The sequence below is a fragment of the Equus przewalskii genome, chromosome 5 (genome assembly GCF_037783145.1).
Source record: "Equus przewalskii isolate Varuska chromosome 5, EquPr2, whole genome shotgun sequence".
Taxonomy (NCBI): Eukaryota; Metazoa; Chordata; class Mammalia; order Perissodactyla; family Equidae; genus Equus; species Equus przewalskii.
In genome coordinates this window covers 64428589-64450727 of record NC_091835.1, presented here as the reverse complement: position 1 = coordinate 64450727, position 22139 = coordinate 64428589, and the positions used below count along the sequence as shown (strand labels likewise).

Genomic DNA, 22139 nt, shown 5'->3' with positions numbered 1-22139 from the left:
GGAACTGTCCCTCATACTTTGTATATATTAATATATTAAGCCTTATAACGAATCTGTAAATTATTGCTACCCCTTCTGTATTATTATCGCTACTACATTTTTCTGATATAGAAACTAGGGCTCCAAAGTTATAAGAACCTGCCCAAGAGCTGATCTATATCCAAGACCCTATCAATCTAATCATGCCACAAGGCTCTGCAATAATCTCTCTCATTCATTTACTCATTCACGCAAAAAGAATTTACTGATCACCTACTATGTGTCAGGCACTATGCTGCTCACTGACACGACAGTTCTCAAGATGCTCACAGTTTAATGAAAAAAAAACAAAAAGTGACAATGAGCTGTATAAACGGAAGGTACAGCCCTGGGAGAAAGGCGAAATCTCTAATAAAAAATGAAAGGGGTCAATCTGGGTTAAGACATAGGTAAAAACAGCTACCTATAATATTAACAACTTTAGCTCATGACCATGGAAAGCTTTTAGTGTATCAGACACCACAACCCTGAAAAGTAAGGTTTTTCTAATTATACCATTTTTGTTACAATCACCTCAGAAGTAGGTTCTAATATCGGCTTTTACGTAAGGGGAGAGGTACATTAATGACTCAAGATCACACAGCTGGTGGATGTCTGAGCTAGAATTTGAACTCAGATCTGTCTAAAACTCAGGTTTAAGTAGAGTGCTCTCTCTGTGCAGAACCAGGCTAAGTGTCTGATGAAAGGACTGAGTCAGAGTTAGGACAAAGGACTCTGAGAAGGATGATGGGCAGCTGCAGAGCAGGAAAAGGAGTGGACGTGGATAAATAAAAAGGACCACAGGCCAGCAGAGAGGCCCATGTCTTCCTCACCATAGACAGCCGCTGGACAGCAGGATGCCAATCCACATCCTTGGCCAAGGGGAGACCATCTACAACAGATGGTGGAAATCATCTTTCAACACAGGGATGAGTCATCATTTTCTTTTAATCTCCAGTATAAGTACCACTAATCAAATTCCGGTTTTTACCTGCAAATCCAAACCTTAAGAAAAGATCACTTTCACCTGACTGATCCCTAACACCTACACTTATCCAGGGTTTGGGATCCCCTCAGAGAGGGGAACAAAGGGCCTAGGGTCTCCTCTTCCCCTCCACATCCAAGTGGATGTAAATTCCCAAGGCATCTCCATAGCCCCCTGAGAGTGGGGTTTGGTTGTGCAGGTTAACAAGATGGCTGAGAAGATCCTCTCTCACCATAATCTCCAATTCAGAGAATAAGGGACCGAAACTGACTGTCTGCATACACAATGGTTAAAAACCAGGAAGCGAGTGGTGGGAAGAATGCGCAAGTCAAATAGGTTAACATCAGGTCAGCGAGTGCTCCCCTCACAGGCTGCCTGACTGCCCTCCCTCCGCTGAACACCTAACTCTCTGGACGATCCTCCATGTTCCCACATTTCAGCAGTAACAATGGAATCATGGAGAATCCTCACCATGGAGAATCTCATCATTACTCTTTCTCTCCCCCATTCTCCCATGATATTCTAAAGGCTCAATTTGTAATAAAAGCTATCCATTTCTTACTTACATGTCTCCTGCCTCACCTGTTGTGTACACAATTGTATGGTAACACACGGGAGCACACATACTATGGTTAGAACTGTCTGACAGAAATTGGAAGAATGGGATGAGCCACAGGCCTACCAATGGAAATCCAATCCCCACATTTATGAGCCGTTTATTGGGAGCCTGCTAAGTGTCAGCCCCCAGGACCTTCTGCTAAGATTCCCTGTAAGAGATTCCCCCTGAAATAAGTTTCCTAGAATTTGGAGAGCATTGTCAGTCTATCTGAAGATCTGTGCGATTATAGGAAAAACACACACAATAATTACCTCTGTGCAGAAACCGCACGCTATTCTGCAACTCCTTTATCTTTAAATACATGTGTCTGCAGCACAGCCACTGTCTTGATCATCCTTAACCTGACATTTAGTGGGCAGTTCCTGCACCCATAATGTGACACAGAGCAACAGCAGACTGACAGCAATGTTGGAGGGGAAAGCACTTAGAGACGGCTGAGGTTAAGAGCAGCAGTTCCCATGACTGCTTTCAAATAAAAGAACGCATCAGGATGGTGAAAAGGACGCATGAGGATGGTGATGCAACTGCCACTTGTGGACTGTGAGTGAAAGGCCCCACCCAGCACTGTACATACCACCTTGCATTCTCTCAGCTACCCCACAGGGCTGAAGAAACAGGCTCAGAGGAGCCTAGAAACTTGCCTCAGGTGATAGATTCTAGGTGACAAAGCCAACCACAAACTCAGGTCTTCTGACTGTAAGTCTTTCTTCCTGGCTCTTGACCACTCTGCACCAACACAGCCTTCACCGGCTCCTTCTTCTTTTAACATTTTTTCCCCTGTCCTCTTTAGGGATGAACTGACCCCAAAGAAACCAAGAAGTTCTCTCTTTAAAATCTTCTACTTTTCCTAAGTAGTATCTAAGATCAGTGAAGGTATTCGGTTTCCTTTACTATTTGTCTCACTTAGAAACAATGGTGAGTTTTGTTGGTTGGTTTTTCTTTTTTCAGAAAGAGTATCTTATGTTTTATACAAATTAAGCATTCAGGGCTTGTTTAATAAGGAATAGAAGACACAAGTAGAAGAACTTGATACAACAAATGAAGGCAACTGTTTCAAATCATAATATAAATGATAACAAAACAATGTTAAGGGTCTGATTGAGTTTTATACGTAGGGAGGGTGCATTTTTGTTTAGAATTTAGCGGGGAATAATTTTTCGTAAAAACTTAGCACAGGGGCCCGCCCTGTGGCCTAGTGGTTAAGTTGGTGTGCTCCGCTTCAGCGGCCCAGGTTTGGTTCCCAGGCACAGACCTACAACCAGTCGTCAGCGGCCATGCTGAGGCAGAGACTCACAAAATAGAGGAAGAGTGGCACAGATGTTAGCTCAGGGCGAATCTTCCTCAAGCAAAAAGAGGAAGATTGGCAGCAGTTGTTAGCTCAGGGAGAATCTTTCTTACCAAAAAAAAAAATTAACACAAATCAGGAAAAAGAAAAACATGCTTAATGTTGTGTCTTTGTGATACCACAAGTTAGCCAACATTTTGTCACTGCAAAGCCAAAAATTATATTTCAAACATCCAGAAAGAATGTCTGGAGAAATCATAAAAAAATTCAATTATGTAAACACAATCTTAGTTGATATAAAACAAGCTTTATAAACAAGCCTATAATTTGCATAATTACAATTTGTGAAAGAACATCTATTTACATGACTTTGGCCTATGACTAAAGTTCTGCCAAAGTTAAAATAAAAATTATAGAAAAGAGAATTTTAAAGACCAATATCCTTTTTTGTCCAATTTCAAGTATTTGTACTTTAAAATAGCGTGGGATATAGTCGAGTTGCAGTGTCCTAGACCGAAAGCATTAAATATAAAAGCAACATCTGGACTTCACAAAAGAATATATTTTCTTTCATTTGTATTTTTGGCTGCGGAATAACTTATTGCAGCAAGTTCTTTCGATTAGTATTCAGACATGTAGCCAGGGTAGTAATAGATACTACAGGCAGAGAAAATTGCCCATTACCCCTCAACTTGTCTTCTATGCAAACGTTCTGTTTGATGTTTTGGCTGAATAGCATTTGAACTGCTCGTTGGTACACGTCCAAAACATGCTATTGTTGACATTTGCATCTAGTATTCTTTAAACTCACTGCTTCTTGGGATGGATGCTAATTAATTTGAGTTGCAGTATTAAAAGGCAAGTCAAAACCAAAGGAAAAGCAATAATATTAATAACAACAACAATAACGACTTAAGACAATCACTTGATTGTGTTCACTTCTCACACTCTCTATCCTTACATGTGAGTTACCAATCAGTCAAGAAGTACATTTCCTTGGTTGAAGGTAATTGGAAATGATACTTTTCAGTTCTACAACTAGTGATTTTTTGCACAGACGCAGCCCTAAATCCATTATATTAAAAGCAGATCAAGCAACATAAATCTTATGGCATTCAAGGCTTCCATTACAATCTAAAAAACAGTCCCTGAACAAATGTTTCTTGAGTCTCTACCATGTGAAAAGCCTTATGATACACATGCTGGGGCTACAAAGGTGAATAAGATATTGCCTCTCCCTCCAAGACCACAAACTTTTTATAAAGCAGTAGTGAATCAGCTAGAATACAAAATGCAAACTGATAAGTATGATGACAGAAGAAAACCTAAAATATTAGCTAGAGTGGAAACTTTTATTAAAATATCATCATTTAAATCTAACCTGCTATAAATGCCACTTTGAGAGTTCAAGACCATCCTTCAACTTAAAGCTAGCTCGTGGGATTCTTGATACATTATAATCTCTCCTCAAGAAAGTCAGAATTTAAATAGTATTTCTGACGGAAACTTCTGCAGGAACTTTTGGCCTAAATTTCGACTTCTAGAAGGAAAAAGAAAGAAACGTTCAGCAATCAAAATATGTGACTGCTGTAACCCCTTCAGAAAAAAAGAAAATAGTGTGTGTGGATCTCTTTTAGAACCGTGTTTGTGTCAGATCCAAAGAACAATGGGAATTCTAAGAGGAGACTGGAGAACCTTTTGGAAAGCAATTATTTGACTTGAGAGTTATAAAATGGGAGAAAAACTGTGATTATGGATTTGAAACCGAAAATAACAAAAGCTTTATGAAAAAGGGCAAGACTGACTATGCTCAAAGGGAAAGATTTTGAGGATAATTTGCCTTGTTTTTTTAGCTGCCACACCCCATACCCCTAGTATAGAATGAATACACATATATTCACACACACACACCCCCCATAGCGAATAAGGCAAGAGCAACATCAAGGTTTATTTTTTGAGAAATTATGGTACATTTAGGAATGCTCAGGACACTCCACTGTCCTAGCCCCATCCCCTCACCTATCTTTTCATCCCTTCCAGGGCTGCCACTGTAGAGCCCTCCTGGATTCCCCTAAGCAAGGTTACATGCTTTCTCCTTGAAACCACCACACACCCTGGTATATATCTTGATTACAACATTTCACAGATTACTGCAATTACCTACTCACATATCTGCCTACTTCCTAGATAGTGAGGTACTGGAGGTCAGGGACCCTGGAATCTAGCAGAGTACGCACAATCAACTTTTTTTTTTTTTTGGTGAGGAAGATTGTCACTGAGCTAACATCTGTTGCCAATCGTCCTCTTTTTGCTTGAGGAAGATTGTCACTGGGCTAACATCTGTGCCAATCTTCCTCTATTTTATGTGGGATGCCACCAGTGTGGCTTGATGAGCGGTGCTAAGTCTGCACCTGGGATCCAAACCTGCAAACCCCAGGCCACCAAAGCATAGCGTGCAAACTTAACCACTACACCACTGGGCCAGCTCCTGCACAATCACCATTTTTATAACAGCTGACTGAGGGTATCTCAAAGTGCAATAGAAGAGAATTCTGCTAGGGCCATACACCACTAACCACTCTGTTAAGCAAATTATTTCAAAAGAGTAATTCATTTATTCATTCTTTCAACAATGACTTGCCTGGCATCTATGGACTATTAAGCACCATTCTAGGCACCAGGGGCATAGCTTAGAACACAAAGCACACAAGACACCAGCCTTCAGGGAGCTTATGTTTTAGAGGGTGAGGAAGAGAGAATTTTTTTTTAAATATAGCACTGGAATGTCTACAACATCTGGGATGTTTTGCATGATCTCTCAAAGATCCAAATGACAGAGTCCCAGTCCTCATGAAATTTACACTCTAGTTGCGGGGATAATTAATGCAAAATTAATGAACAATCAAGACAAAATACAAGGTGGATGCTAATTGTATAGAACAGAAAAATAAGGGGTGTGAGAATTCGTTGGTGGGCACTTGAGCTAGGAGGACCATAATAGGTTTCTGAGTTGGTGAGGGGCTTAGAAGGGGGAGCTACTGAGAACGAGAGGAGGTGAGTCTGGATGTTACCAGAAGGGGAATGAAAGCAGGGGAGAAAGCTGCAGGACTTGTTGGAACAACAGAAATTCTCCTCTCCTGCTGCCACTTTCCACCCAATCATTCACCTCCAGTCCAAGTGTCATCCCCGGCTCCTCTTGCTGACTGGAATCAATCGGTCTCTGAGACCTTATAGATAGATGCTGCCTCTTTCATAAGCTCAGACCTACTCTGAGCTGTGGGGATCAGAGTAAGCTCTAGCACAGACAGACCGGAAATCCACAGCAACCAAGCATCTACACAAAGAACTTTTTGCCTGAACTATCTGACTTGCTGTCAGTGCCAACGAGTTGATTCTGACTGCCAGCTACCCTGTGCAGAGCAGGAGAGAACCATGTCCAGTCTTTCCGTGCCATCCTCTCACCTCCTGGCACTGGGTCAGACAATGCTCCGCTGCTATTCACAGGGTTTCCATGGCCAAATTTTTCCCCCGGAAGTGGGTGGCCAGGTCCTTCTTCCTAGTCTGTCTTAGTCTGGAAGCTCTGCTGAAACCTGTCCACCACGGGTGACCCTGCTGGTATTTGAAATACTGGTGACAAAGTTCTCAGCATCACAGCAACATACAGCCACCAGAGTATGACAACTGACAGACAGGTGGTATGGTTCCCTGACCAGGAAATGAACCTGGGCCGCCGCAGTTGAGAGCCCTGAATCTTAACCACTAGACCACCAGGGCTGGCTAGTGTCTGACTAGTTCCTGATAATTTCCTTCTTTTATGAGACTATTTTTCCTCCCTCAGCAGAGTTTGAACCATAGCAATGTAAGAAACAAAACAGCAGACGAAATATAATTTCTACATTGGGCTGCAAAAAATATTCCTATCACTTTCTACATCAACAGGAAGAGATGAAGTCAATTCACTGATTAATTGGGGGGGGGGAACGTTCCCCATGGAAGCAGAGCAGCCAGCGCTCCTCTTCAGCACACAGAACCTGCCTCCCCAGTGCCTCCAAACCCAGGGATCTCCACCCACCCGGCTGCAAAAAAGGCCACAAGCCAAGTATTTCCTGCCTGGATGTAACACCTGTGGTCGGTTGTTGGCGCTGATTTAGAAAGTAAGCGGCCTTTTGCAAAAATGCTCTCATGCTTACAGGTTGCTTCATTAGTAAGCTTTTGAGCACAATTTCTGGTGACCATGCATTAGGCAAATGCAGAAAAGACGCCCATGGTGAGATTTGCCATCTTTGATTCTCTAGATCAGTGCATCCCAAAAAAGGAGGCAACCCTGAGACTTAATCACTAAACAGTGCTTCAAAAGTCAGCAGAAACGCTCTGCTAAATAAGGCCCTCAATCCCAGTAGACTAGAGGGCACACTTCCATATATGAATGCGAAACATCTCTAGACGTAGCCAGGGACCACATCTAGTTTAAAAAGTTTATTTTCCTTTTGTCTCTTGCAAATTAGCTAATGCTAATGTCAGATGTTTTACCCAGGAGCTTGTGTCTAAATAACTCCCTGCTCTGAATTATAAATTCAAAAAGGGATTTCATAGAAATCGTCAGTACCTGCATGGCTTTTAAATGATTATACAACTATTAGTAGCGATAATCAAGTACGAGGAGAAATGTTAGTCAACAGCTTTAACACAGCCCTACATTACAAAACTAGAGCAGAGGTTAAAATTATAACATCATTTCACCAGAGTCTCCTCTCCCACAGTTGGAAATTATTTTGTAAAAGCCTGTTTACCATCAGCCTACTTCCGGTAATCTTTTAAAAGACTTATTATTTTACCATGACATAAACTCCCCACTGATGTGGTAAACATTTTCTCTCGATATAAAATCACTGCAACCCACATTAAGTTTGTATAACAACCAAAAGTTGCTGAGACCTGTTAAATGATATGCCTGACATAAAATACGCTGAATTGGCCCCTGTATACACTAAAGTATTAATATCAGTAGCCCTTGCAGGGTGGGGAGAACAAGGGGTAGAGATATTTACCTTTTTCTTAAGTATATCAACACTGCTTGAGTTGATAGAACCAGCTTAAATTACATCTGTAATTAAAACTAAGAGCCTATTGGAGCCAGCTCCGTGGCCTAGAGGTTAAGTTGGGCGCACTCTGCTTCAGCAGTCCAGGTTCCTAGACCATTTGTCAGCCATCCTGTGGTGCAACCCACGTATTAAAAAAAGTAGAGGAAGACTGGCACAGATTTTAGCTCAGGGAGAATCTTCCTCAAATAAAAAAGGAGGAAGATTGGCAACAGATGTTAGCTCAGGGCTAATCTTACTCAGCAAAAAAAATTCTTAAATAAAAAATAAGAGCCTATTGCCACACACTTAGAATGAATTTTCTGATGCCTCATCAGGTAAACACAGACTACACCAAGTTAGTTTTCTTTCTAAATTGAGATCTATTGTTGGCACAGTGGAAAAATAAAAAGCTCAGACCTCTTGCTTACTTCAATGTCCATTCGAGTTTTTAACCCTCATTTATTTACAATTCTCAGTATAAACAGTGACACCTTACTATAACAGACAAGAGTATTTTCCCATGAAACAGACAGTGCTAATTTTATTACAACTTTTTTAAGTTTGCCCCTATGATTTATATTTATATGTAATCATAATTTACTACTAAAGCCTGCTAAATAGTAGTATTATACATTAGCCGATAGCCGGAGGGACCAGGTGGAAAATGCGCTCATCTCCACAGGTCTAGCAAGACAGGAAACCTGGGTGTGAATCTTAATTAGCTCTCTGAGAAGCTAGGGAGAGGAACCTGGGAGCTTCGGTTTTCTCTCCTATAAAAAAAAGACTACCACTATTTGCTCCCTCCATAGGAAGGAAAACTAATAAACTGTTCTCAAATGAATGAAGGGTAAAGCTAAACCATGGAGTATCATCCCCTCTATTCAATTCGTCCCTGGTCAACAAGGAAGTTATCCATTCTTTGGATTTAAATGAGCAGTGCCTACTATAGGCAAGATAGGAAAACTACTTAAGGGTCCATCTACGGAGGAATGAATCAAGAGAATGCGGTATATATACACCATAGAATATTATTCAGCCAGAGAAAGAAGGCAATTCTGACATTTGAGACAACATGGATGAACCTTGAGGGCATGACGCTAAGTGAAATAAATGAGACAGAGAAAGACAAATACCGTATGATACCACGTAGACGTGAAATCTAAAAAAGCTGAACTCACAGAACCGGTAGAATGGGGGAGGGGGATGGGGCGATATTAGTCAAAAGGTACAAATTTCCAGTCATAAGACAAAAGAGTTCTGCGGATTTAACGTACAGCACGGCGATTATGGTTAATAATACTGTATCACATGCTTGAAAGTTGCTAAGAGAGTACATCTTAAACAGTCTCACCACAAAAAAAGAAATGGTGACTAGGTGAGGCGATGAAGGTGTTAGCCAACGCTAAGGTGGTAATCATCTTGCAATATATTTACAAGTGTATCAAACCAACAGGTTGTACACCTTAAACTTACATAGTGTTCTATGTCAACTATATCTCAATAAAACTGGAAAAACAGAAAATTTAAAAATGAACAGTGCCTAAAGACTGAAAGGAAGAAAAACCACAGCTAACTCCTAAAATTAAGTTACTTTAAAGTTATTAGAGAACAGGTTTTTAGGACATGAGGAAGAACTGTTGTTTCAAAACTGATTTGGCGTCCAGGAAACCGAGTCTGAGTCTGAACAGACCAGCATGGTAATTCGATTGCCCGTCTTCTGGAGGGACCCAATATGTCATCATTTCCCGACAGAGTTCTCTTTAGGGACCTCATATTTCTCCCCCCTCCTCCTCTTCCTCCTCCATTCCTCTTCCTCTCCTCCTCCCACCCCTTTTGTTTGCTTTTTTGCGCTTTAACAGCTCTCTCAACAGTCCGTCTACCACTTCTACGCATGGTTAACTCTAACTAGAAACCGGGCGCCCCAGGCTTTCCCCTCAAGCTCCAGGGGCCCCACAGGCCGAGGAGGAAACGCCCCGCAGCCTACCCTATCCAGGGCTTCCTCTTCCGAGCACTTCCCCCGCGAGCTCTGCGGCTGAAAAAAGGATCCCGCCCGCGCCCGGCGGCCACAAATCCGTTCCCCGGGTCGCCCCACCCAGCCCCAACCCTCCCTCCCAGAGCCCGGCAACCTCTTTCATCTTAAAGGCGATTCAGGTGGGCCACACCCCTGCGCTGCAAACCCGGGCCGCTCCCCGCCTACGGGCTCGCGGGCCCCCGGAATCCCCAGCGCTAGTTCCAGACGGAGGAAATGCCCCAAAAGTTGTTGCTTCTGAGACAAGACTGCTGCGCGCGAAGGCATCCTCCGGTCCACCGTGACTGTTCAGGGGCTGCGTCCCCGCCCGTCCAGAACCTGAGCTGGAGGCCCATGCGCGCCCTGCGCCTCCCCGGGGCCCGCCGCCCGCCCGGGGCTGAGCCGGGAGGCGGTCGGGTCGGCAGCGCGCGGGGGCCGCAATGCGGACGGAGCTCGGCGCCGCCGTCCTTCTCCCGGTCCCCGCGCGCCGCTCGCAGCCGCCGCCGGTCCCCGCAAAGCGCCCCCGCGGAGAGTGCAGCGCCCCCAAGCAGTCGCCCCACTTGTTCCCGCCTCGGACCCCTCGCTCACCGATATCCCCATCCTCGTCGTCGTCCTCCTCCGGCTCCATTTCTAGCAAGACGTCCCAGGTCATCATTTGCATGGCTCCCCCCGAAGGCGGCTCTGAACTTGGCGCGAAGTTGGGGGCTCCCGGGTTCCGGAACGACGCGGCTCTCGCGGGGCCCTGCGCCCGGCCGGGGACCGCGGGCCGCCTCTCGCTCGGGCTCACGGGCCGCTGTGTCCCGCCCGCGCTCCGGGAAGCCGAGCCGATGCGATAGCCTAGCCGAGCCCAGCCCCAAAGGCCACCACTCGCCACTCGAGCCGGACCTGGCCACTGAGCATGCCCAGTGAGCGAGCCGAGGCTGGCTGCGGAATGATTGAACTTCCCTGGGTTTTATGAGGCGCTCAGAAGGAAGTCGGGAGACCGGAGGGAGTCGCTGGCGTTCGCGTTCTGCACACGGGTGAACTCGCAGAAGAGGGAGGCGGGAGCACGCGAGCGTGGGAGTGGACAGGGTTCCCCAAACGTTGTCCCCAGGCGACGCAGCATTCTCTTCCAAGGTCATGTATGGACACACGCCAAGGCTGGCGTTCTTGGACGTCTCTTACTGGGGAGGGGGAAATCCTGCTGCAGCTCCCATGAAGAAGACTGAAAGCGAGCACGTCTGAACCGGTGGTTAAAGGCGACGTGAAGCCAATGGAGGACCTTAAAGTATCAATTCCTCTGACTCCAGAGTGGGGGAAAGTGTATTCTGGGGGGGAGACAGTGAGATTACAGAGAAAAGAGGCAAAACTCGTAGAAAATAAGCAGCAGAAGACAAAGATAAAACAGAGAGATCTTAAGAAATATGTTTACAAAGGCGGGAGGATTTCCACATAAAGTGAGGTTTAGGAGGCGAGACAAGCGCCCTCTGGCCCCACCCGCGTGAGCACGCACAGGGAGTGGTCGGAAGGAAGATGATCGCTGAGGGAAGCAGCTCACGTGGGCGATGGAAACAGTCCTCTGTGTCAGCAAAGCGAAAGGAACCAAAGACCGCCGCTCTGGTTAGGCGTAAGCTCTATTTTAAAGCAGCGTGAAAAGTACTATAGTGACCAGAGGAAACAAACAAAGCAGTGAAACAAAATTAACCCAGAGAGTAAAAGAATGCATTCCTGGAGACCAAAAGGAGCAGTAGGGCAGATACAAAGGGATTTCTACTTTGAAAACACGGGGTAGTTTAAACTGCAGGTTCCTGGGATTGTGTGTCTGCAGAACTTTTTTCGAAGGAGCTGGTGAACTCGGGTCAGTTTTGGCTTCTCAAAAGGGCTGGAAGGTGTTTGAACATCCTTGTGATATTGTCTCTCTAACACTTCTCATTGATACTTTTTATATTTTTTCCACTGAAGTACCAGGATTATTACAGTAACACTAAATCTGTACATTTTATTCTCCCAGGTACTTATTGTTGATGTTTTCATATGAAAGAAATAAAACATTGAGACCAATCATAAGTGCGAAAATAGCCATGAATATGCATTCCAAGACATGAGATTACTTTTCGGAAAATAGCCAGGAAACACTATACTTACCTTTTTTTATTTTAAAGACTGGCACCTGAGGTAACATATGTTGCCAATCTTTTCTTTTCTTCTTCTTCTCCCCAAAGCCCCCCAGTACATAGTTGTTTATTCTAGTTGTACGTCCTTCTGGCTCTGCTATGTGGGATACAGCCTCAGCATGGCTTGATGAATGGTGCTAGGTCCATGCCCAGGATCCGAACCTGTGAACCCCTGGGCCGCTGAAGTGAGTGCGCAAACTTAACCACTGGGCTATGGGGCTGGCCCCTATACTTACTTAAAGAACTTTTTTGTAAAAAGAATATTGTTTTTAATATAAAGAGAAAACAATACAGTACTCTGAAGATGGAGGGAGGAAGAAAAGATGGGAGAATAAAAATGAAAAAAATGACAAGGAGAGGCAGCGGCCCATGGCACAGCAGTTCAGTTCACATGTTCTGCTTAAGTGGCCCAGGAATCACCTATTCACATCCCTGGTGCAGATTACACACTGCTTGTCAAGCCATGCTGTGGCATGAGTCCCACATAGAAAGTAGAGGAATATGGGCCAATCTTCCTCAGCAAAAAGAGGAGGATTGATGGCAAATGTTAGCTCAGGGCTAATCTTCCTAAAAAAAAAAAAAAAAAAAAAAAGACAAGGAGAAAAGAGTGTTTTCTTTTGATGACTTCTCTCTTGAAAGCTTATGAGACCTACTAAAGTAGAAATTCCAGCAGTATTTTGGTTACACGATCAGTTTTTCACCATTTTCATTCAACAAGCGTGTATATAGTGCTTTGTACGTGCTAGGCACAGTTCTAAATGTTTTGCATTCAGTCATTTAACCCTCATAACACCCCTAGGAGTTGTTACTACTCTTTTACTCAGGCATGGGGGTGGGGGTGCAATTGAATAACTTGTCCAAATTCACACAGGGAGTGGGTGGCAGAGGTAGGATTCAAACCCAAGCAGCTGCTTCCAGAATCTGTGCTCTTAGCTGCTTCTTAAACCATCTCAGAGACATTTCTGAGTCCATTAAAAAAAATCATTTTTTCCCACCAATTTGAAGTTCTCAAAGTCTCATCAACTCCCTGCCACGTGTCTCTCACCAAATGGTCTGGTTTTCATGGCCTAAGACTTTGCTCCAAGTTAATTAGTAGTTAGAAAACTCCTGTGGTTGATTTTGCAACAGGTTTCAATGAGTCATCTCAAATTCTTCACAGATTTTACAGTTTACATTTTTCTTGCTTGATAAATGTTGCAGAGAGGCATTGCCGGCCTTATATGTAAAGGCGACGGTTGGTGGAAGGGAAATGAATTATTTACTTAGGTTAGCTGTGACTCTTTTATTGGTAAATTTCATTCTTGCATTTATTCCATTTATTTCCTGTGGCTTCTCTCATGCACTATTTTTTTTTCAATTTGAGTAATCTATGCTTCAAAAATTATCAAGGTGATAGGCCTATGTAAGAATCACACCCTTGACCCTGAAAAATTAACATCTATATCATGAATAGTTTGTGAAATAAAATATGCCTAGCCACATGTGGCCAAGTTGCTATATTTGAAAACTTTTCCAAGTTGGGCATCATAAACCAAGTATTTTCTCATTCTTCGGTCTTCTGATGGCCACAGGATGCTCTTTCTCTGTCCATCCCTTAAAGGTTGGTGCTTCTTGGGCTTCAGTCCTTGGGCTTCTTTTCTTCTCATCTTTCTTTATTGAACTCATTCAGTCTTATAACTTTATTACCTTTTCTATGAAGGACCAGTTTCGTGGGCATACAAACAGTTCATTCACACAGGGTCCTGCACACAGAAGGGCATAATGCTTGGGGTCTTAATGCTCTGCATTTACTGGCTTGAAATTCTTAATAACCTTATCTTTGAATTTTTGTTGTGTGAGTGAAGTCCAATCAGTCAATAGAGTGTGCCTCATTCACAAGCTGTCCTGCCTCCAGCCACCTCTCTGCTGCCCTGAGACAGGTTCTCAGCTGCCAGCTCCCCCCATTCCTTGGCACCCCAGCCCTGCTGCCCTCCTCCTCCTCGCCCCACCCGGGACCAGGACCATCAGATCCTGGAACTGAGGACCAGGCATGGCGGCAGCTGTCCCTGACCATGGTGGCAGCCATAGTGTGTTCAGTGGGCAACTTAGTGGGGATGAATCTCTTGCCCATCCTCTATGTGAGTGCATCCTGGCAAGGAAGTTTCAATCTCTTGTAGGTTGTCCCTTCAATGTGGGTTGGAGCATAGAGTCCATGAGAAGTAGATACCTGGCCCAACTTCCCTGCTCTCAGTCAGAGCGTGGTTTGTCAGTCCTACAAGTTGGTGGGAGGGAGACATGGCTTCTGGTAGGCCTCATGTGCTCTTTGAACAAGGGACCCTGCATTTTCATTTTACACTGGGTCCTACAAATTGTATAGCTGGCCTTGATTCCAAGATCTTTATTGCCAGCACAGATGTCTCTTCTGTGTTATAAATGGTATATCTGCCTGCACGCTGGACATCACTTGGATATTTCTTAGACATTTCAAATTCAACAGGTCCAAAACCAGATTTATAATCTCTGCCCCAAGCTTGTGTCCCTAAATCCAGGAATGGTACAAACTAGTTATACAAGCCAATAGTTTGAGAATCATTTTGTCTCCTTCCTTTCTCTCTTATCCCCCATATCCCATCAATTGCTAAATCCTGTTGCATCTGCCTCCTGGATATCTGGCACACATCCTGTATTTGTTATCTACTGCTGCATTGCCACATAACTGCATAGCATGACATTTTAGCAGAGACCTGAAGGAAGTAAGAGATTAAGACGTGCAACTCTCTGAGGGAATGGAGTTTTAAGCAAAAGGAAAAGCAAGTGCAAAAGTCCAGGGGAGAACCAACAAAGAGATCATGGCAACTATGGCGTAATAGATTATCCCACAATTTAATGGCTTAGAGCAATAATAAATGTGTAATCTCACACAGTTTCTGTGTGTCAGGAATTGGGGAGCAGCATAGTCAAGGGGTCTGGCTTGGGTTCTCTTGATGTCATAGTCAAGACATTGGCCAAGGCCATAGTCACCTGAAAGCTTGACTAGGGTCTGAGATCTGCTCCTAAGATAGTTCTGTCTCAAGACAGTTCACTCTCAAGCACCGGTGCTTCTTAGCAGGAGCTCTGTTCCTTCTGGGCCTGAGTGTCCTCATGATACAATGCTGACTTCCTCCAGAATGAGCAATCCAAGAGAATGGTGAGGTGGAAGCCACAACATCCTGTATGACCTAACCCTGGAGGTCACACATAGTCATTTCTCCTTTGGTTGGACAGGTCAGCCAGCTCTACTCACTGTGGGAGGGGCTTATACAGGAGCGTGAAAAGCAGAGGCAGGAATCATTGGGAGCTTGGAGGCTGGCTGCCACACAGCTCCACTATTACCGTTCTCACACATACGGCCATCATTTCTCATTCTTAGTTATTGAGAACTACCTATATGCTGGCCACTTTCCTGGGGGTTGGGGATTTAATAGTGAAAACAAAAAACAAAGACAGACAACATCCCTTCCTTCATGACCTTCCATTTCAGTGGATAGAGACAAATGGAAAGTGCATGTCAGGAAATGATGAGGACTCATGAGAAAAATGAAGAAGGGCAAGGGCAATGGAGAATGATGGTTGTGGGGGACAGACTTTACACAGAGTGGTTAGGGAAAGCCTCTCTGATAAGGTGACATTTTAGCAGAATTCTGAAGAAGTGAGGGAACAAGACCCCCTGAGGGAATAGAATTTTAAGAACAGGGAAACGCAAGTGCAAAAACCTTGAGGACAAGCATGCTTGGTGTCTTCAGGCAAAGCAGAGAGGCCAAGGGGACTGTGGCATAGCGATGGGGGTGGGGAGCGGTAGGAAGGCAGGGCTGGTGGGGGAGGGGAGTGCTGCAAATCACTTTTGGCCATCAGAAGGCCTTGGGCTTTTACTCTGAATAACATGGAAAGACTTTGGAAAGTTTTGAATAAATGGGTGGCATAATGTAACTTATGTTTTAAAAGGATCTTTCTGACTGCTTTATGGAAAATGGGCTAGACTGTAGAAGAGCAAGTGTAGAAGCAGGGAGGCCAGTGAAGAGACTAGGTCTTAAATTCAGACAAGGGAGGATGGTTTCAAACCAGAGTGGTAGTGGTAGATGTGGATTACAGATATAATCTTTTATCTATAATAAATAAGAATAGATTTTTTTTTGAGGAAGATTATTAGCCCTGAGCTAACATCTGCCAATCCTCCTCTTTTTGCTGAGAAAGACTGGCCCTGAGCTAACATCTATGCCTATCTTCCTCTACTTTATATGTGGGGTGCCTGCCACAGTATGGCTTGATGAGCTGTGTGTAGGTCCATGCCCAGGATCTGAACCCGCACACCCTGGGCTGCCAAAGTAGAGCCCGAGAACTTAACCGCTGCGCAACCAGGCCTGCCCCTGTTCAAGAGTTTTTATAGAGCCTAATCTGCAGCACCCTCCCACTTCCCCTTCTCAGAGGTTCGTGGATGGGGCTGAAAGTTCCAACCCTCTCATCACTTGGTCTTTCTGGTGACCAGCCCCATACTGAGGCTTTCTAGGTCCACCACTCTAAGTCACCTCATTAGCATAAGCTCAAAAAAGGGACTCCTTATGAAGGACAAAAGACACTCCTATCACTCAGAAACTTCTAAGGGTTTGAAGAGGTTTGTGCCAGGAACTGGGGACAAAGATCAAATATATTTTTTATTACACCACAAGTTCACAGGAGAACAAAGGAACAGGAAGTGGTAACGACTATAGACACTTCTTTTTTTTTTTTTTTAAAGATTTTATTTTTTCCTTTTTCTCCCCAAAGCCCCCCCGGTACATAGTTGTGTATTCTTCGTTGTGGGTTCTTCTAATTGTGGCATGTGGGACGCTGCCTCAGCGTGGTCTGATGAGCAGTGCCATGTCCACACCCAGGATTCGAACCAACGAAACACTGGGCCGCCTGCAGCGGAGCGCGTGAACTTAACCACTCGGCCACGGGGCCAGCCCCTATAGACACTTCTTTTGAGGAGACTTGAAACTCTTTGAGACCCATGAACTCCAGACTTTCATATCCATCTCAACTGGATTCTAATAGGCAGCTAAAATTTAACATCCAAAACCGAACTTCCTCATCTTCCTCCCAAACCCTGGTCTGTCCATAATCTTCTCTATCTCAGATAGTCACAACTCCATCCTTCTGCTTGTTCAGGCCCCAAACCCTGCAGTCATCCTTGACGCCTCTCTTTCTTGTACACTCCATAGCCACTCCATCAGCAGATCCTTTTAAGTCTATTAAAATATTCATCAAGAATTGGACCACTACATACCACCTTCACCACTCACATCTCATCTATGACATCATCCTCTCTTACTTGGATTATTTTTCTATCTGGTTTCCCTGCTTCCACCTTTGTCCCCCTACAGTCCATTCTCAACACAATAGCCAAAGTGATGCTTTTAAACCATAAGGCAGATCATATTACTCTCTGCTCACACCACCAACAGCTCCCCATTCTAACCAGAGGAAAATCTAAGGTATTCACAAAGCCACTCCATTTAAATTGTAAAATCTCCAGAGTCATCTCATATGATTGTGTAAGATGTTTACTCTACACAGGTGCCTGGTCAAGGGGAATAAAATGAGGCCTGAAATCTATGCTTGTCGTGAGCCATGGTGCATGGCTCTGTCCATACAAGGTCCCATGTAGTTTGTCAGCAACCCTGGACACCTCTACATGTGTACTCTCCATCCCTCTTACTTTGCTTTATTTTCTCCTGTCACCTAGATCCCTCTTACGTACTACAGCATTTGTTTACGTACTCTCTTTATTATCTGTCTTCACCAACTAAAACATGAGCTCCATGACAGTAGTGATTTTGTCTTTTGCTTATTATCATATCCCCAGCACATAGTAGGTACTCAATAAATATTTATTGAATTGAATTGAGTTTTTCTGTAAAAGGTAATGGAGAAATGTACTAGTAGATAGAAGAGTATGGGGTCAAGAGAGAGAAAGGTCATAATGTGGGAGAGAGAAGGAAAAATTGCTGTCATGATGTCCTTGGGCAAGTGAAAGTGATGAGCTCTAATATAGCATGTAGATATTGGCCATAAAAAAGCAGGATAAAACATCCATCATGAAAGCCATAGGGAAGATACAGTGTATGGATGCAGGTGTATTGGTAAATGTATTGGTAGGAGCTGTGGAAGCTATCTTTCTTTCCCCCAAATGTTTATTTTGAAAGTTTTCAGACATGTAGAGAAGTGGAAAGAATAGTATAACAGACACCTATACATCCACCACCAAGTTTCAACAATTGGGAATATTTTGCTATATTTGATTTGTATTTGTCTCTCTGAATATATTTCATTGAACCAAGTTAATGTTGCAGAACTCATGACATGTCATCCCTACCTAAATAGTATATTCACGAAGAAAAGATTTAACAATATTTTCCTTATACCAACTAATAGCCCTTCCACATTCAAGTCTCAGAGTCTTTAATGGCCAAGCCTTTTCATACCAGCACCCAATCACATTCCACACACTGCGATTGATTATATTCCCTGCTTTTTTTCCAAATGACTGACTTTTTCAAGTGAATAAACAGCTGTGCATAATTTTTTCCCCTAATGCTATTGCTCAATATCTAGTATTTCCTACAAACTGGACCTTAAGTCAGAGGCTTAGATTCAAGTTAAACATTTTTGGCAAGAATCTGTCTTAGAAGATGCTGTGTTTGTCATTTGCCATTTAGGTAGGAGGTGCACCCTGGCAGAGTGTACCACCATTATGGGTGCTAAGTTTGATCAGTAGGCTACATGGTGAACACCAGATCTTTCCATTAGGTCAGGGTTCAAACCCTGGGGTTTTGACTCCAGGGGCTGGGCCCCTAACCACTTTGTAATATTGCTTCTCTGAGTAAATGCGCAGGGCTCAAGAACCAAGAACATGCACATAAGCAGTAAGGCTAGGATTCCAAAGCTGATTGCTCCGCCCGCTACATGAAAATGCCTTGTCAGTTTAGAATCTTAAAAAAGGGCCCTTGGGACTTGCTGTACTTTCCTGGTGAAAGCAAACTTCTTCTCGTGTTCTCTATTTATTGAGGAAGAGACAAATGCATTTATCAGCTTACTAGCTGGCACCAAGCGGGGGGTTGATTTGCTCCAGTAAAGAGATAACTCAAATTATAGCTGATTTTCCAGTTTCCATTTTGATTCATTGTCATTCCCCGAGATCCATCTTTCTTATGCCCAGAAAGATGAGTCAATGAAGTGGGAAAGTAGTCTTCGACGGGGCCATTAATCTCTTTGGTTCTGTGATGACTTGAGTTCTGAGGAAGTAGGGTTCTAATGTTGGGAAGGCAGAAATTTGAGATTAGAACTTTCTTTTAGAGGAGGATTGAGGCCAGATTACCTGTAGCCCTGCTTGAAAGCAACTGAGCAATCCAGATAGTTTTTTGGTTACTAAATTTTCAGAATTAGATGTTTTGGTTTTTGTTTTGCTGGGGAATGTTGGTAAATGGGCTCTCCTTGAAGAATTTGGAATAAGTGCCTCTTCTCCTGGCAGTCTCGGAGGCCCTAATGCAGGATCGCTTTACTTTCTTGCAGGGGCAGAAAATTAGGCAAAAATTATCACGGCAAAAATTAGGATTAGAACTACCTACACTGCTGGATGAGGTTAGAATCAAGGTGTGAGGACAGCTGGGTTAGTGGTGGGCAGGATACTTTTTTAAAAAAGAGACTTTCTTAGTTGTTTTTGTTTTTTTTTTTTTGGTTTATGAAATTGAGTGGAGGCCACAGCTTTCTCAATAGCTGGTCCTCAACTGCCACACAGGATGAGGAATATCAAATACCCCCAAATGTTCACATGCCCAGTCCAATCCTATAGAATCTAAGGCATTGCTGGGGGCCGGGGGGTGGGGGGTGGGGGTGGGGATGGGGGGGAGGGGAGGGGACAGCATAGATTGCTCTAACACAATCTCAAAGTTATTTTTATTTTAGTTCCATTTTAAAATATATAATGCTTTGCAAAGCAGGGTGAGGTATCAGGGGAAAAATGACATGAGGGTCTCATAGAGAAGTTAGAAATAACTCCCTACAACAGCTAGAGCAGTGGTTGAGGGAAGTGGACAAACCACATCAAGGCACGATTCTCCATGGCTCTTTGACGTGCCCTGTAGTCTCCGTTTTCACTAGCATTTAATTCACAAATAATTTTGTGAACGAAGGGAAGTAAAATCACCTTTTCTGGAACATTGTGAGATATTTTTTATAATCGACAGAGGGCATATTTTTGTCTCACAGTCAACTCACAGAATTACCTAAGCCTTCTGGGAACCTTTTGTCTCATTTACTGAGACCGTGTGGCCTGCAAATCTGAAAATATTTACTATCTCACCCTTTACAGAAAGTTTGTCAAACCCTGAGTTATTTTGTCCTTTCCCTTAACCCAGCTTTTTTTTCCTCCTGAGGAAGATTAGCCCTGAGCTAACATCTGTGCCAATCTTCCTCTATTTTGTATGTGTGTCACTGCCACAGCATGGCCACCGATGAGTGGTGTAGGTCTGCACCTGGGAACTGAACCTGGGCCACCAAAGCGGAGCATGCTGAACTTAACCACCAGGCCACAGGGCCAGCCCCAACTTGACCTAATTTTTAAATGGTATATTATTCTTTTGAGATGGAGCTGTTTCAGCAGGTAAACAACCTGCGCAAATAGGTATTTATAAAGAACCACTTATTGTGTGTTGATTTACATTCATTATTTTTAGCAATTACACAGTTTCCCCCTATAGATTATCATGGAAGAACCACAAATGACTTCATGGAATTAGCAGGCAACTCAGAGTGAGTGTTCTGAAGGGATATTTTTGACAAGTGTTAAATGTCCATTTGGCTAAGTCAGGACAGGCAACAAAATGGTGCCCAAGAATGGAGCTGTGAGTCCAGCTCAGCATTAAATTTTTCTCCCAAACTGTCCCTGAGGCCCCTCAATCTTTGGGGACAAAAGGACCAAATACTTAGGTCTCTGCTGTTTCTTCTGGGCCCAGGTGGCCTTGTGTCCCACCAGGTCAGTTCTCACCCACCCTGGGCAGCATGCAGGCCGCCTTCCCCCTGCTCGCTCATAATGGGCATAGATTCTGGTCAGCGATGCTGATCTTCGTTACTCCATGTGCCATACCGGCCCAGTCCTCCCTGGGGTACATTCCACTCTGTATCTTCCACAGACGTGTGCAGGAGCCCCATCAGCTTCACCCCAGTGATGGTCTCACTGGCAACTTCTGCTGCAGTTCTGGGCTGGAGTCATTAGGAGCTCTGAGACTCTTTGCATTGGACATGCTCACCTTTCTGCCCTGGGCTTTTCTTAGGGCAGGAACTCTGTGCAGACATCTCTGGTTTGTTTTCATTGGCACCTCTGCTTGAATATGAACAAAAGACCTGGGGTGGGTGCAGTGCATGCAGCTGAGAGTGGACCAGGCTGTGGAATGAAAGCCATTTTTTTTTAATTGTGATAAAAAAAGGCATAACATATAATTTACCATCTTAAGCATTTCTAAGTGTATAGTCAGTAGTGTTACATATACTCACATTATTATGCAACAGATCTGTAGAATCTTTTCATCTTGCAAAACAGAAACTCTATACTCGTTAAACAGTTCCCATTTTCCCCTCCTCTACAGCCCCTGCCAACTACTGTTCTACTGTCTGTTTCTAAGTTTAACTGCTTTGGATAACTCATATACATGGAATCATACAGTATTTGTCTTTGTGTCTGGCTTATTTCACCTAATATAATGTCCTCAAGCTCTGGAAACTATCTTTTGGTAATTTCTATTTTCTCAGTAAAATAGAAAACAAAGGTCATTAGCAGGGGGTGAGAATGTGGAAGGAGGTTTAATCAGAGAGAAGGTTTGGAATAGTTATCTAAGACAGCTGGAAGGTAAATGGACTAGGGAAATAGCATAGGATCCAAGAAGGACTCATATGAGATCAGGAACTAAAATGAAATCTATTATCATGGTCCTATTTTTT

The 22139-nt window shown here is 43.7% G+C and overlaps 1 protein-coding gene across 4 annotated transcripts in view; it reads right to left on the bottom strand.

Annotated features, from left to right (window-relative positions):
• Positions 1–11569, bottom strand: part of ANO6 (anoctamin 6) — a 187899-nt gene extending 176330 nt beyond the window's left edge. Inside the window, exon 1 of one of the 4 annotated variants that reach the window (XM_070621109.1) lies at positions 10585–11569. In XM_070621109.1, the coding sequence (XP_070477210.1) occupies positions 10585–10657 (73 nt within the window). In that variant the 5' untranslated portion in view covers positions 10658–11569. The other 3 variants (XM_070621107.1, XM_070621115.1, XM_070621114.1) reach the window with 3 other exon arrangements.
• Between the last annotated feature and the right edge of the window lie 10570 nt (positions 11570–22139).